At 43.5% G+C, this 15348-nt stretch overlaps 1 protein-coding gene across 5 annotated transcripts; it reads left to right on the plus strand.

Moving 5' to 3' along the window:
* The first annotated feature begins 7001 nt into the window (after nt 1-7001).
* Nucleotides 7002-14870, plus strand: zbtb18 (zinc finger and BTB domain containing 18). 5 transcript variants are annotated; one of them, XM_042432602.1, is made up of 2 exons: nt 7002-7495; nt 12980-14870. In XM_042432602.1, the coding sequence occupies exon 2, from the start codon at nt 12997-12999 to the stop codon at nt 14692-14694; it is 1698 nt and encodes a 565-aa protein (XP_042288536.1). In that variant the 5' UTR covers nt 7002-7495; nt 12980-12996; the 3' UTR covers nt 14695-14870. The 5 variants fall into 5 exon arrangements, with proteins under 5 accessions (XP_042288536.1, XP_042288534.1, XP_042288537.1 ...); XM_042432600.1 differs by lacking the exon at nt 7002-7495 and adding an exon at nt 7533-7838; XM_042432603.1 differs by lacking the exon at nt 7002-7495 and adding an exon at nt 9082-9290.
* Nucleotides 14871-15348: the final 478 nt, after the last annotated feature.

Consider the following 15348-nt stretch of genomic DNA (forward strand, 5'->3'; position numbering starts at 1 on the left):
TTGTATATGTATTTTTTGTTATTAGTTTGTATGCTGTTTATACAAGTGTAAAATAATAATGTTAATAAAAAGAAGTTTCTTTAGTGAGCTCTGGGCTTGTGAGTTACAGTGAAAGCTGACATTAAGCATTGAAGTTCCTCAAAACAAGAAGTGCTGTGAATGTCAGTCTGCTGTAAAGCTAGTGCAACTGTTGTGAGCAACAATGGATTGTAGTGTGGTGATCAAAGCAAAATGTGATGCTTCTTTATGATTTCAAATGCAGCAGTTTTCCTGTAAATACACACACACAAATTACTCTGAAGATGACAAAAAATAAATAAATTAATAAACTGCAAGGGAAAAGTCCCCAAATGTCCAGCAGGGGTGTTTGTCTGGCCAGATGTAGAGTCTCCCCCACCATGCACGCGCGTGCGCACACATACACACACACACACACACACACACACACACACACACAAACACACACACACACACATACACACTCTCTCTCTCAGCTCAGTGAGAGGGCGGCCGGCTGGCTGTTGGCTTGGAGGCGCCATTAACCAATTTAGCTTCCAGATGTCCATCATACAGCCACAGCCAAAGCTGCACAGCTCTCTGTGAGCTTCACACGCACGGTGCGAACAGCCCACACACACACACACACACACACACACACACACACACACACACACACACACACACACACACACACACACACAAACGGTTAAGCTGTGATGTGCTGATACTGACACACAAACAGATACATATAGAATGGCAGAGACCTCTGATGTACAAAAGACGCATTCACTTTAACACATCACACACACAGCAGAGCCAACTGCTGTGGTGCTGCTCACCCTGTGTTTGTGTGTGTGTGTGTGTGTGCGTGTGTGTGTGTGTGTGTGTGTGTGTGTAAGAATGATATTTGATTGACAAGCACAGATCCTGATAAAACTGAGACTTGTTTTTTGATCATTTCTAAAATGATCCTCCACCATCTGGAGATAAGCAAGTTAAATACACAGTTGTTTCTCCTGATGTCTAGTCCCTCTGAGATATGCACACACACATGCATTAAGATGTGTGCTCTCATAAACACATGCATGTCTAGAAAGGCACACATGCACACACAGAAACACACATATAAAGCATGCGCTCACACAAACACATATTCACTTTGCTCAGATGGACAGATGCTGCACCTCTAGAGGCACAGAGACCCAGCAGCTGTTCCCCAGCCAGTCAGATGGGCTACCATTGATAGTTCATGAATATTTTACACTCAGTCAAAATGGCTGCATTCCAGACCGCCTACAACAGCAGCCTCACTGGTCCAGATGATCAGATCATTAAACTATATGGACGGACTTCCTCCCACAGTCAGCTGAAAAAAAAGTTGCTTGAATATTTTTTAGAGGTTCTGACAGACAAAAAGTTTGTGCTGGTTTTGTGTTTTTCCATGGTAGTGGAGTTTGCTTAGGGAACGCTGAGTTTGTAGTTTGAGTTGTCATGTGGTGTATGTGGATATTCATTTATGTTTTCGCCAACTTTCTTCTTTCTTTGGATCTCTCTCTATGCCAGGCAGGTGTGTGAGATTATGCTAAATCTATGAAAAACTCCTGCAGAAAAAGTTTTAAACACCTCCAGCTTTGTGTCAGAAATTTGACATTTAAAATCAAAATATACTGAATGCAAAACAATTAATCTCATAAAAGAACTTTAAAAAAAACACCCACCTGGGATGAACCACATGATATGAGAATATTTATCCACCAACTGATGAAGCATCTTTTATAGCCATGCAGCCTATAAATCTCCACATTGTTTCTATACAAAACACTATCAATGTGAGATTTTCACAGCCACACTTGAGAGGAGAGGTGTGCACACAATGTGTATGTATAGTTATTGTTATTTTACCTGTAACATACTGATTCTCTTCTAAACTGAAGGATTTACTGGACGGTCTCTTCTTCACAGTGGCAGCTTAATCCAGGGGCATTCAGGGTGTTTGGATCTATAATAGGTTTGGATATGTTGCTCAACTCGGCAAGAAAAAAGGAGAGGGATGTCTGGGATGGAGAGAGGAAAGAGGCCAGCCAATTGTACTAATAGACATTGCTTCCATCTCTCTCTCTCTCTCTCTCTCTCTCTCTCTGTTTCTGTCTCTGCCTTGGAGGATGGATTAATCTCATCGGCCCCAGGGCTGAGATTCAAACATCTGTCTGCCCTCCCCTTCCCTTCCTCTTTCTCTGTCAGCCAGCCAGTGTCTCCCCTCTTGCATGCCTCTATTACGGGCATAAATAAGCTGTGGGACACACTTTATGGCTCAAGTTAGAAAGACTTCTATGGATAGATGAATGGATGGATGGACAAGATGTTTACCAAGTGGTCTCAGGCTGACACAAAACACCAGAGCTCTACAAGCAGAAAGGAAGCAAGGGTTATTTGGGCATCCCTAAGCTGAAGATTCCCTCTTAAGAAGTCTGCATTGTGGAGTACTTTCTCCTCATTTCAGTGTTCAATAGAGGTCCACTGATCTCAAATCATATTCTGTTATCATATCTGTAAGAAATTCTCAAAGAAAACGAGATAATGATCTTGGATTCTGCATTCTCGGTTGCCCTTGTGAGCTGCTTGTTATGGGTATATTTCATTACTTTGCCCCCCTGCGGCTTTGTAGCCAAGCTAAACAATACACTACACAGGATATCTCTGCAAATTAACATTTTCATTTGAAAGAGTTAGCTCTTATTCATTCAGAGCAACACACAATGAGTGCAAATGAGCATTTAACATCTTGATCACCAATTTTACCACAACAGTTGTAACAATTTTTATGTTTCCAAAGAAACAATTAGAAGAGCTGAAGAAGTTTAATTGTAACTTAATGAAATGTCAAAGCTTTACATCAAGCATACTGGTTGTAACAGACTGTTGTGTATTTAAAATGTTAAGGAAATCTCCCGTATAGCATTCTGAGACGCAATTTATGTTGCATTTCAGTGGAGAAAAATAATGATCATCATCAGAATCCCTTTTCAGAGGTGCTGAAGAGTTGCTTTCTAACAGTTGTCTGTGTTCAATGCCTTTGAGTATGAAAACCCTTTGACAAGCAAAATATAATTAATGCTGGCAAGGAAAGGTGGAACCTGTGAAGCATACAGTCGTAATGTCTCAGCAATGGCCAGAGGTTTTTCTGAATCACTCCTTCTGCCAGATTAATAAAATGCTTATTCTGTGCTTCAGACAAAAAAAAGGTCTTACTCAGGACTATCCTGAATATTAGTATCACATACTTTTGGGTGAAATATGTACCATAAATACAATGAATAGATATAAAAAGCAAGTTAACTGTGGCACAAAAAGCAGCACAATTACAACTGTTAGTCAGGTAAATGTGAAGAAATTGTTTAAAAATCTGTCTGTCTTCTTATAGTACATTCTTTATTCCTTTTTCATTTTCATATACTGTACTTTAATACACATAATTGTCCTTTTTTCACCCTGTTTTTGATTCTGAATATTTCTTTCATTTGAGTGTTACTAGTTGTTTAATTCCATGCATTTTACACCTCCACTTAACAATGTTTTTGTTGTATGTTTTATTCACTCTCCTCTATGTATATGCTTTTCCAACACATTTTTGATGAAAATGTTATTAATAAAGCTTCATCATTAAACTGAGAAAGGGCATCATAGTGTAAAACATGGGATCTACAGCGACCTCCAGAGGCAGAAAGTAGAAAACCAGCTAAACATAATACTGTATGTACATTACAGTAAAACCACATACACACACTGGGGCTACATGCAACTTATAAATGTACACTGTTAACTTAATTGGTGAATTTAAACATTTTAAAATAAATACTGTGAGAATGTAAACTGCTGTAAATCATAACAAGATTTGAGGACATCCTGACTGATTCCCTCTAAATATACCTGACTATTTGTGGATAGGTGCATTTAATTTCATATCAGTGTTAAATACAAAAAAGAGACTGAAACCCTAAACAAAAATGTTGTTTCTTTTGCGGTGGGCATGTGAATATAAGCTCATTCTTTTTTGCAGTCTTTCCTCTGCTTTGACAAACTTTTGAGCTGCAGGGAGGGTGAACTAGTAGTATATATATGACTCAAAAAACATCAGGCTGGCTCTGCTTTTTTGGCTCATACACTGACAATAAACACACACTGGGCTGTATGTGTTCTGGCATCTGTCAGTGGAAAAAAAAAAAGAAAAGTGGATCAGAAAGGGAAATACAGGAGCGGCGAAAGAAGTTTAGAAAATTGCAGAGGAATCTCTTGAGTTGTTCAGATACAGAGACAAACATCCACACATAGATTTCAATGCATTCAAGGCTATCTGAGCCTGTAAGAGCTACAAAAGAGATATGTGACATCACATCTTCCTGCACACTGAGAAATAATTATTCTTAAATTTTTATTTATTAGCCTAATAATCAGTGAAATCTGCAATTACCCTAAATATGGTTATACTATTTTATATTTATTGCTCAAATTAGCTAATAGTTTTGAAAGTCTGCCCTTAAATCCAATTTTCTGTGCCGGCCTAATGTTGAATTGTTTCTGCCTGTGGGCCTAATTGTATATTCGTGCATGAACAAGGGGCTCATTGTGCTGCGCTGGTAACATGGATCCCCAAATTGATAGACACATAACAGGGTCATCATTCATTTGCATTTTAACAAGTCCTTCAGCTATGACACCGGATCGTGTGAATTCATTACCATACAGGGATGCAGTTCATCCAGCCATCTATTAGTAACGCCAATTAGTTTACTGGGACAGGTTTAGGCGATGCAAATGGGCCTCGCAGACTCGCTCAGGCAACCAGAGATGCCCAAACTTTTTCATGTCAAGGCTCCCATGACAGACGTTTGATAAAGGTTTTTGTCCCAGTGACCCACATCTGAGAGGATTTAAAAAAAATTGTTCGATATGATTTTACAGCAGCAGAGTGAAACATCTGATTACTTGTGATTAGTGTGTTCTGGTATGCTAATATATTATTGATTTTGTTTATTTATGACTACCTCCCCTACAAATGATCACATTTACTTCCCATTTAAGCTGTTGTTGGTGAGATTAACTTGTTCATTGTGTTTTTGGGACCTCTTGAAGCTCCTTTGAGTCCCCTGGGTGCGCTCCGGATTGAACATCCTTCTCCAAAAAATTATGAAACAGGCTGTCATTTTTCTGGACAGGGAGAAGCACTGCAATGTTTCTCTGTGCCATAGATTTGCTGTTCTCTTCTGTTGGATGACATACAGGAAACTTACAACCCAAATGTCTCCAGCTCTGCTGCACTGTAGACTGGAAAAGACATTCCTAATAAAAAAAGAGATAAAAATTTACCTCAGGAAGATATATGAGAATTAAATGCTGAATAAAGCTGCAGATAAACTGTGATGACCACTGCAGCCATAAGCCGATCTGATTTTTTTTAAAACTTAGCTGTCAGTGACGGAACGGACCAGTCAAGTGTGAATAGATGGAACAACCTGTTTATTGTAAACTGCAACTTACTGGTTAAACAGGCCTTGCCACACATAATGTTGGTGTTTATTCATCAAGGCACTGCAAGTTGTACTGTAAGTTTCAGATAAATGTGCCAGTCATGTTAGGAGAGTACTTGGACTTAAAACCTGTCCGCCAAGACAGGAACCTGTTACGTTCATCAAATGCCTACCTCATTTTGTGCACTGTTTTTGCTGGCAAATTGCCTTTAAAGTGTCAATTTAATTGAAAAAGTGATCTATCACAAACTAAAGGCAGCCACATATGTAAACTTTGACAAACTGTGATCATGTAGTGGGACAAAAATATGTCTTCATATAGAAGGACTACATGAACATCTTATTACTTATTTTCTTTTGGATTTAAACTTGCAAAACTGCATTTTCATCACTCTCAGATATCAAGTTGGCTCCTTTGACTGAGCAAGGGCAACAAATTGGTCTCCAGTTATGTTATTTCTTTTGATAAAATACAAATAGTGGAGGATGCGTTCACAGAGGAAGTAAACTTTAGTGTCTGGGTAAAGATGAGAATTATAGAGAAAATAAACGGGTTCATTGCCAAGAAGGTCTGCACATACAAAGAATTTGCCTTGGTGTTGTGTTGCATAACAGTCAAAAAATAGAAGGTAAAAGAAAACAGAAGTACCTATACAAAGTAAGAGAAAAAGAGTAAAAATATATTCTATGTTAAAAGAGCCGTTGAATTTTACAAGATATTGACTGAGAATGTGCAAACGTTCACAGTATTAAAATAAAAATTCACAGTTTAGTCCATAAAATGTCAAAAATTGTGAAAAAGTTCATCACAATTTCCCAGAACTCAAGATTACATATTGATTCAAATTGTTTGTTTTGTCCAATATCATAAAATGTTTAATTTAAAACGATATAAAGCAAAGATAAGCAGCAAATCCTCACATTTGAGACCCTGGAACCAGCAAGTGTTGTGTGACATTTTTTGCTTGATGAACTAATTAACCAATCATCAAAATGGTTGTGATTTAATCGATGAATTGATAGATTGTTTCAAGTAATTTGGTTGACTACAGAGTGGCCTAAAAGTTAGCCATTAATGCATAATAATGAACATATTACTTATCTCATGATGACATTTCACTCACAAATCAAACAGTAACCCTTTTAGAGACCATGCTGTTTTTACCTCTGGAGGTGATGCAGTGCACCTGTTCATACCTTTAAGACCCGTTATCTTATTTTATTTGTTTTTGCCAGCAACAAACAGTCCAACCAATGTAGCCTCCATAATTTAACGCGTTACTGCTCAGCACCGCCGGAAACCAATATTTTTTTTCCCCCCGTCTCAAGGTGGTGCACCTGCTCACATCAGCTCCGCCTCCACCCCCCCTCAACAACCCCCCCCACCCACCACCCCACGCCCCCCACCCCCACCCCCCCCACCGCTCCAGTGGACTACAGTACCCAGTGCGCACCGCGCCGCTCTCCACTCTCTCGCTCTCCGCTGCGCCAGTCCGCCTCACTGACTCGCAGAACCAGTTGGTTTGGCCCAAGCTCCTTCTTTCCTGCCTTCTCGCTGTGTGTGTGTATGTGTGTGTGTGTGTGTGTATGTGTGTGTGTGTACTGCTGCTGTTGTTGTTGCCTGGTGTCAACCTACGCCGACGAGAGAAGAAGACATATCCCTCCCTCTCCTCTGTTAGAGGGCCGCTTCCAATTTGCCTTCACTTTCCTCCTCGCCGGCACCATTGGCTTCCGCGCCGTGCCAGTCAACTCGCCTCCTTTCCCAGCCCGAGTTGAGCAGCAACAGCTCGGAAACATCTGGCCGCCGCAGAGTGCTAGACTCCCCGTCCCTCCCGCCTGCCTGGTCGCCTCGGCAGCCTGTTATGGAAATTAGTCCAAAGTCAATCTAGTTTTGTCACCGAAGGAAAAAAAAAGAAGAAGAGAGGAGGATTTGACGGAGGAAGCAGGGAAGACGTTGGACCTTGTTGTCTGTAAGTGCTGCTTCTAATAACCGGAGTCCGATTAAAGGAGGCTCAGGAGAGAGAGAGAGAGAGAGAGAGAGAGAGAGGGTGGGTTACGGAGGGGAAAAAGTAGCTAAACCTTCCTTAGCATGACTGTGTTGTCTCCACGCACTAATAGTTGCCATGTTAGCTCTCCCTCCGTGGTGTTTTAGCAGCTGTTGTCATAGCACCGAGGCCTTCAGAACAACTGTAAATAGCTCAATATTGTAGCCTGTTCGCGTTACTTTTGTTAGCCACGACCGGGCTATAGCTAGCAGCGAGGGTCAGTGTGTCCGTGTGTCTCTTTCTTTCTCTTTTCTTGACATGTCTTCTGGTAAGAAATTAATTATACTCTTCTTGTGTTGTTAGTTTGTTCCCGAGTCTCGCAGCCTCTCTTGTCAGCGGCGGCGACGTTACTTAAAGTTTTATGCTAATTTCCTTTTGCTGGTTAAAGCTTATAAACAGTCATTGTCATGGCTGACAGTTCAAGCGTCTTTAAAATGTTGTTTAGTTAAATTTATACAAGACGGTTGTGATCATATTGCTGACTTCTGTGAGTCCTGGACTAGTATATGACACTGTCACGCTATTAACTTACAGTCTGTCAAAAGTAAAACAGAAATTGAACTGTGGTTGCAGCCAAACAGCTTCTCACACGACTTTCTAACACTGCAAATTAAATATGCCAACCGAAACTGCAGCGGTGAAGTTAATTAAAGTTTAAGTTAGATAATTGAATGTTTCAGACTTGGAAAAGCAAGGCTTATTTTTTACCCTAGTTTATTAAAGATTATGGAAGTTGGATTTTGTAGCCAATTAGGAGCGTTTTTGCAGCAAGAACCTATTTAAGTCATTTTTTCCCCCTAAATTGCGTTTTTTTATTGGACATCTGTAAGTAAAAGTTTTACATAGGCTATTGAAATATTCGTAATTGTTTATAAATGTTGTATATACTCACATGTTGCTCTGAACGACGCATTACAAGACAAGGAAAATATTACAATTTAACCTTTACGTTTATTTGTAGTTGTGATAAAAAGTTATTAAGTTTTACTGCGTGTTTGTCTTTTAGTGAAGACAATATTTTAATGGGCATAGTTCGCCACCGTGGCCATATTAATCTTTTGGACTTAAATAGACAAAAATAATATGAATAACATTGAAGATAAAGGTAGTTTTATCTCTACTGTCTTATGCATTAAAAAGCTGGACATTCACACGCTCCTAACGTGCACACTTTCACTAAAACGAAAGCGAAATAAAGCTGTTGTAATAAGTTTCTCTCCGGCTTATTAAAGCCTTGTATACCTTTTGTTTGGGATTTGCACTCATTAGGTTCTTTCTTTATGATTTGCTCCCATTGTTTCCACATTTCATTTCTGTTCCTGTCAGTTGTGCGAAGGGTCCGTGTAAAGAGGGGGGAGGAGCAGGGGAGTGGAGGGGGGGGGGGGATTTTTTTTTGGGGGGGGGGGGGGGGGGGGGGGTGGATGGATAGATGAATGAATGAGTGAGTGAATGAATGAATGCAAGACGAGGCAGCGGCGCTGAACCGTAAAGAAGTGGAAAACAATATCAGCTGCGTGCGTCTGTCAGTTGCAAATGTGCTGTGTTGGCCTTTGTTTATAGTTAGTGGAAAGAGGCTGAGACATATTTACAAAAATTCACAACACTAGAAAATATTTAGGAAAAAAAAAAGTTTTTACTCAGAATCCCTCTTTATATATTGTAAACTCTCCCTTTCCTTCATAGTTTTGGTCGCAGTAGGTGGTTGGGGTTGCATGATTTGGTGAGTTAAACTCTTTCGTTTTTAGTGTTTTCCAAAAACCAAATCAGCATCCCACTGCATTTAGTAGACCCGTGTTTTTTTCCCAGGGAGAGAGAGAGAGAGGGAGAGAAAAAGGGGGAGAAAGAGAGACAAAGTTGCGTGGTGTTGGTGTTGGTAGAATGAAAGAGGAGTCTGGTGGCAGGAGTGTAGAGGAGGCAGCATATGGCTGTAGAAAGAGCACAGCTGGAGGTAGCATCTCCATCTGAGGATGATGTCAGAGCAGCTGACAGGCTGCCATCCACCCCACCTCCTCCTCCTCCTCCATCCCTCCACCCCTCCCCAGTCCTTTATTGTGAGTCTCAGCGGCAGCCTGGGAGAGTTAGTGCTGTGTGTGTGTGTGTGTGTGTGTGTGTGTGTGTGCGCTGTGTGTTTGTGGCTGCCGATCAGCGCCAGTTAGAAGAAGGAGGAGGAGGAGGAGGAGGAGGGAGGGAGGGAGGGAGGGAGGGAGGGAGGTGGTATCTCGTTCCCCCTCCAACATCTCCTCCACTTTGCATCTGTCCCTCGCAGTTTGAACAGCGTGTTTTTTTTTTTTTTTTGCCTGCCTCCCTCTTCTTCTCTCCTCTTCTACCCACTCATTGATTCAAAGAGAGCGAGCGAGGAAGAGAAAGAGCAAGAAAGAAAGAAAGAGAGAGAGTCAGAGAGAGAGAGAGAGAGAGAGAGAGAGATACACACAGCCATTCCCAGCCAGAGAGCCAAGCTATTCTGCTACAGTGGAGTTAATCAAGTTGATGCATACTGCTGCAGGTATCGTTTTGTGTGTGTGTATGTGTGTGTTTGTGTGTCTGTGCATGTGTGTGAGACAGAGTGAATAGAGTCGGAGCGTTCGGGGGTTTGTGGAGTAGTTATTTTGTTTTGTTGTGGGGATCGCCGGTGTGTCAAACCAGTGTGAGCGCTGTGTGAAACTGCTGGTGAGTGCTTGAGTAGTAAACTCGTGTGTTGGTGCTGCCTGTCTGAGGGGTAATTGCAGTCCGGGAACACTCTGCTGTGTATTTAGTTTGTTGTCTAGAGAGAGAGAGAGATGCATTTAAAACTCTCGTTCTGTTCCTTATTTGTGTCGTCAGGCATTTTTGTCCGGAAACTCATTAATTGAAAGCAAAGTTACAAGTGAGGAAACAATTTTTTCAATAGAGCTCAGTTCTTGTTTTTCCCAAGTAATAGAAAAGTTCTTTCATTATTAAAAATAATGCTTTTTAAAAAACATTTTAATAAAAAAAAAAATCTAGTCATTTTTTAATTAGTTAAATTTGAGCACAGTAAAATACTCTAATTTTTAGTTGATAAAATAATGTAAATAAAAGGAGCAGTTGTTTAATCCTCGTCATCTAATCTGTTTTTTTCTCCCAGTTAAATCTAACTCGCTGTAAAATTACTTGAAAGCATGTGCGGTCTACTCTACCCACTTTTTTCCCCTCCTGTCGGCTGGAGTAGAGGAGACTAATTTAGAAGTTGCAGATTTGAGCTGCCTGAATTGGCTAGACAGCTGTAATCGCACTCCCTCCTAGTCTTAATCTCTTTATCTGGCTAGCAGCTGCCATATGGCCCCCGTCAGCTGGATCAGATGTGGGTAAGCCTCCCTCCCTGGCCGTCCCAGCCTCTCCCTCTCCCTCCCTGCCTCTCTGTGTCTCTCTCAGACCCCTGCCTGAGCTGGCTGGCCGGGCCGGGTGACGGGCTGCTGCCCTCCTGAGCCTCCGCCGAGGGCTCCCTCCCCACCGCCGCCACTGCCGTCTTTATTTTTAGCCATCTTTAAGGATTAGGATTGATGCTGTGACGAGCAGGGCACTTACAGTGATTGTATTGTAAATCTTCTCTTCTGGGTGGTGGTGGTGGTGGTGGTGGTGGGCGGAGGAGGTGGGGAGGTGGGGGGGGGGTTGAGGAAGAGGGCAGCTTCTACCACGGGGCGGATGTGCGGGGTTTTTCTTGTAAGATTCAGATGGGAGGGAGTGCGTGAGTGAGGGATAGTGTGTATGTGTGTGGAAGGAGGAGGTGACAGAGGGGTTTGGCTGGACAGAGGGGGTGGAAGGGGGGGGGGGGTGGGTGAGGTGGGAGGTGGTACACCCTTGTCCCCGTAAGCCCCCTCATTAAAAGCAGTCTGAATGAGCCGGAGGGCGAGCGCATACACACACACATACACACACATACACACAAACACACACACACACACACACACACTGACATTCTTGGTTTAGCTTCATTCAAATGAGGTGATTTAACTGCTTTGGTTAACACAGTGCAGAGCGGGACCGATGTATTTTCTCAGGCAGGACAAATCGACTTGGTTAACAGGTGGGACTTAATGATTTTACAGATTTTATTCTCGCTATCTTCTCCTGTCGTCTTTCACATCCGACGATACAGTAGTTTATCGACTAGATAAATTTAAGGATACTTGAAGAGCATCGCTGCAAGTTTTCTGCCTTTTTTCCTTCTTTTTTTTTTTTTTTTGCACCTTTAATCTTACACCTAAAGCCGGCACTCGCAGGTTAAACGAGGGACAAGCTGTTTTGTTTTCGGCAGTGCTATTTCAATTGGCCAGTTTTCCTGCTCGACTTAGCCTGTGGAGGTGGTTGGTAGGTAGGCTGGTACTAAGTGTGTGTGTGTGTGTGTGTGTTGTGTACGTGAGGACAGTGTGTACAGCTGAAAGCCGGTTACCTAAAAGGGCTGTGCCAGGCCAGGCCAAAGTGGGTTAATAAAAATAACCAGCGTAGGAGCAGCGACAATCCAGGAGTGCAGGCAGAGGAGGAGTTAGAGAGATACAGAGAGAGCGGAGAGACAGAGTAGAAGAATCTGTCGCTGGTGGTTTACCTGTGATTAAGTCTTTCTCTGTAAAAACTGAACTAGTGATTATTTTATTACAGTTTTGAAATACTATTATTTTTGTCCGTTTGCTTTTTATTTACACTTCATAAAGTATTAGAGAAATAAAATGAACATTTTGAATCATACGGAGGAATGTATGCGTGACCCTACAGGCACCTGCATGGTGTTTCTGAATTTGAGCAGCAGAGGTATTTCTGTTGATGTTGGATTATCTAGTACACATGGAAAATATTAATAGAGTTTGAATATGTAAGGTATCTTTGCTGCATGTTTTGTCGTGTTGTTTTTTTTGTTTCTCTGGGTTCCTGTTTTTTACTGACCTACCTTCTCCTGGTGTGTTTATTTCGCTTGCTTGTCGTCTTGTCTGTGGTCTGTTTTCAGCATCTCATGCCATATGTGTTTTTTGTCTCTTCTGTCTCGCATTTCTCTGTTTTTTTTTTTATTGGCCACATTTGAGATAATTTTGTTTGCAGAAAATTTGTTGTCACCACAAAAGCCTAAGTGATGATATAAACAGTGCCATGATCTCTACGCTTAACTTGAATTTTACCACAGACACATTTAATTTGGAAATTAAATCAAGTCTGTTGTTTTGTCTCTCATTAGAATCTCTGTTTATGTTTTCTCTGAATTTAAATGGTCTTTTGTAGGATTTCATCTACATTTAACTGTTCTTTTTTCTTGCGTATTTACCTTTATTGAAGCAAATATTTTATTTAAAACTTTTCAAGGCCTCGTCAAAAATAGTTATAAATTTAAAATCTGACATCATGGATACTGAGACTTTTATCAGACATAAATCTAACTTTGACTCTGTCTCTGTATGGCTGCAGGTTATGAGGACGGCAGGATGGAGTTCCCAGACCACAGCAGACATTTACTCCAGTGTCTGAGCGAGCAGCGGCACCAGGGCTTCCTGTGTGACTCCACGGTGCTGGTGGGCGATGCCCAGTTCCGTGCTCACCGTGCTGTGTTGGCCTCCTGCAGCATGTACTTTCACCTCTTCTACAAGGACCAGCTGGACAAGAGAGATGTGGTGCACCTCAACAGCGACATCGTCACAGCCCCGGCGTTTTCCCTGCTCCTGGAGTTCATGTATGAGGGCAAGCTGCAGTTCCAGGATCTTCCCGTAGAGGATGTGCTGGCAGCGGCCAGCTACTTGCACATGTATGACATTGTCAAGGTGTGTAAGAAACGTTTGAAGCAGAAGGCCACAGCGGAGGCAGATAGCACGCGCAGAGAGGATGATGGTGGATCCAGCTGTTCCGATAAGGCCGATAGTCTGTCAGACGGTTCTACAGGCCGGCCTGCTACTGCTGACCTGCTGCACAGTGATGAAGAGGAGGAGGGCAAGGCAGAGGGAGGACCACTGTGGCTGAGGCTGCCGTCCGCTGACAGACCAGGGACACCAGCCATTGCTACAACCAGCCCAGGCCACAGCGAGGCGGAGACGCAGGGTGGGGAAGGGCTGGGGGAGGGAGGGAAGCTCCTCTCTCCGGCCGGCAGCCCCACCAGCTCCACTGGATCTCACTCCCAGAGGTCCCACCGCTCTGTGAGCTCTCGTGGAGGGCACAGGGGCAGGAGGGTATCAAATGATGCGGCTGACTGTGTCCTGGACCTGTCAGTCAAGCCGATTGCCGGTAGCAACCACAGTAACCATCACCAGTCCTATTTCAGCGGAGCAGCTACACCAGACAGCCTCCAAAGTCCATTGGCTGTGAGGGTGAAGGTGGAGAGGGGCGTGGCTTCAGAAGAGGAAGAGGAACTGGGCGGTGGGGACTACGAAATGGAGCACAGCGGCATTACCAAGGCAACGGTTCCCAGCACCAATGGGGGCCTGACCCACCACGGGGTCGGAGGGCCGCTGTCGGCCCAGAGGAGGCTTGGCCTGGAAGCGCACCTGTCCGCTCTGCGAGAGGCCTCTCTGGCCTCAGAGCTGGAGCGGGACGAGAAGCCCTCGGCCACAGCAGATGACGAGGACATACTGGGCGGTGAAAATGAGCGCGCCCAGGCCGAGGCAGCCAGCATGGATAACTCCCTGCTGCCCTACGTCTCCAACATGCTGTCAGCTCAACACACCCAGATCTTCATGTGCCCGCTGTGTAACAAGGTTTTCCCCTCCCCGCACATCCTCCAGCTTCACCTCAGCTCCCACTTCAGGGAGCAGGAGGGCATCCGCTCCAAGCCCGCCGGAGACGTCAATGTGCCCACCTGCACCATCTGCAGCAAGACCTTCTCCTGCATGTACACGCTGAAGCGCCACGAGCGGACACACTCCGGCGAGAAACCCTACACCTGCACCACCTGCGGCAAGAGCTTCCAGTACTCACACAACCTCAGCCGTCACGCAGTGGTGCACACGCGTGAGAAGCCGCATGCTTGTAAGTGGTGCGAACGGCGCTTCACGCAGTCTGGGGACCTCTACCGACACATCCGCAAGTTCCATTGCGAACTGGTCAACTCGCTGTCAGTGAAGAGTGAACCGCTGGCACTGCCCAATGTCAGGGATTGGGCGATTGAGGACAGCTCCCAGGAACTGTGGAAGTAGATACAGACTGCTGGGGTGGATAAAGGGAAAGAGAGCGGAGAGTTAAAGAAGGGCAGAGAGGCGTGGGGAGGTGATAGGCAGGTGGCAAAGTTTGTTATTCGGGGTTTAAGTGAGTCATGTTCTTGTATGTCGCAAAATCTCATTCAATTGCACTTTAATAGCACATGAAAATGTTACTACTGAGTTTTTTTTTGTTGTTGTTTGGGGAACTTTGTTTTTATTCTATTTTATTCTGAATACTTATTTTTTATTGGCACAAGTTCTGTTCGGTGGCTTTCATTGCGTCTAAGGACATGGGTCCCAGTGAGAAGGTCTCGCCTTTTTGAAGAGTTTCCACTTTGTGTTTCATCTCTGACACATCACTCCGACGCTGGCCAACATATTGGTCCCAGTTCCACAGACAGCAAACACCACGGCAGGAGTTCAGGTCGAACACACTGAAGTGAAAAAGCATTACAATACACTAAACGGGTACTGTGATCACCACGAGTCGATAACCACCACACACAGTTTGAAGAAATGTGTGTGCGTGCGATACTGCACTACTCTGGCAAAAACTTCACCTGACGTGCGTGAGCGTGTATGAGTGTGGTTTGTGTGTATTAATTTTATTTTCTACTGGCATGGAGGTGTTGTGGCGAAGCGCTCCCCGCT

Source organism: Thunnus maccoyii, chromosome 14, assembly GCF_910596095.1.
Source record: "Thunnus maccoyii chromosome 14, fThuMac1.1, whole genome shotgun sequence".
NCBI classification, from domain to species: Eukaryota; Metazoa; Chordata; class Actinopteri; order Scombriformes; family Scombridae; genus Thunnus; species Thunnus maccoyii.

Excerpts from the sequence above, each read along its gene's own strand:
- zbtb18 (XM_042432598.1), top strand. The coding sequence starts at position 11,573 with ATGTATTTTCTCAGGCAGGACAAATCGACTTGGTTAACAG. Across the intron at positions 11,613-12,979 it reads CAAATCGACTTGGTTAACAG|GTTATGAGGACGGCAGGATG; the intron begins GTGGGACTTAAT and ends GTATGGCTGCAG.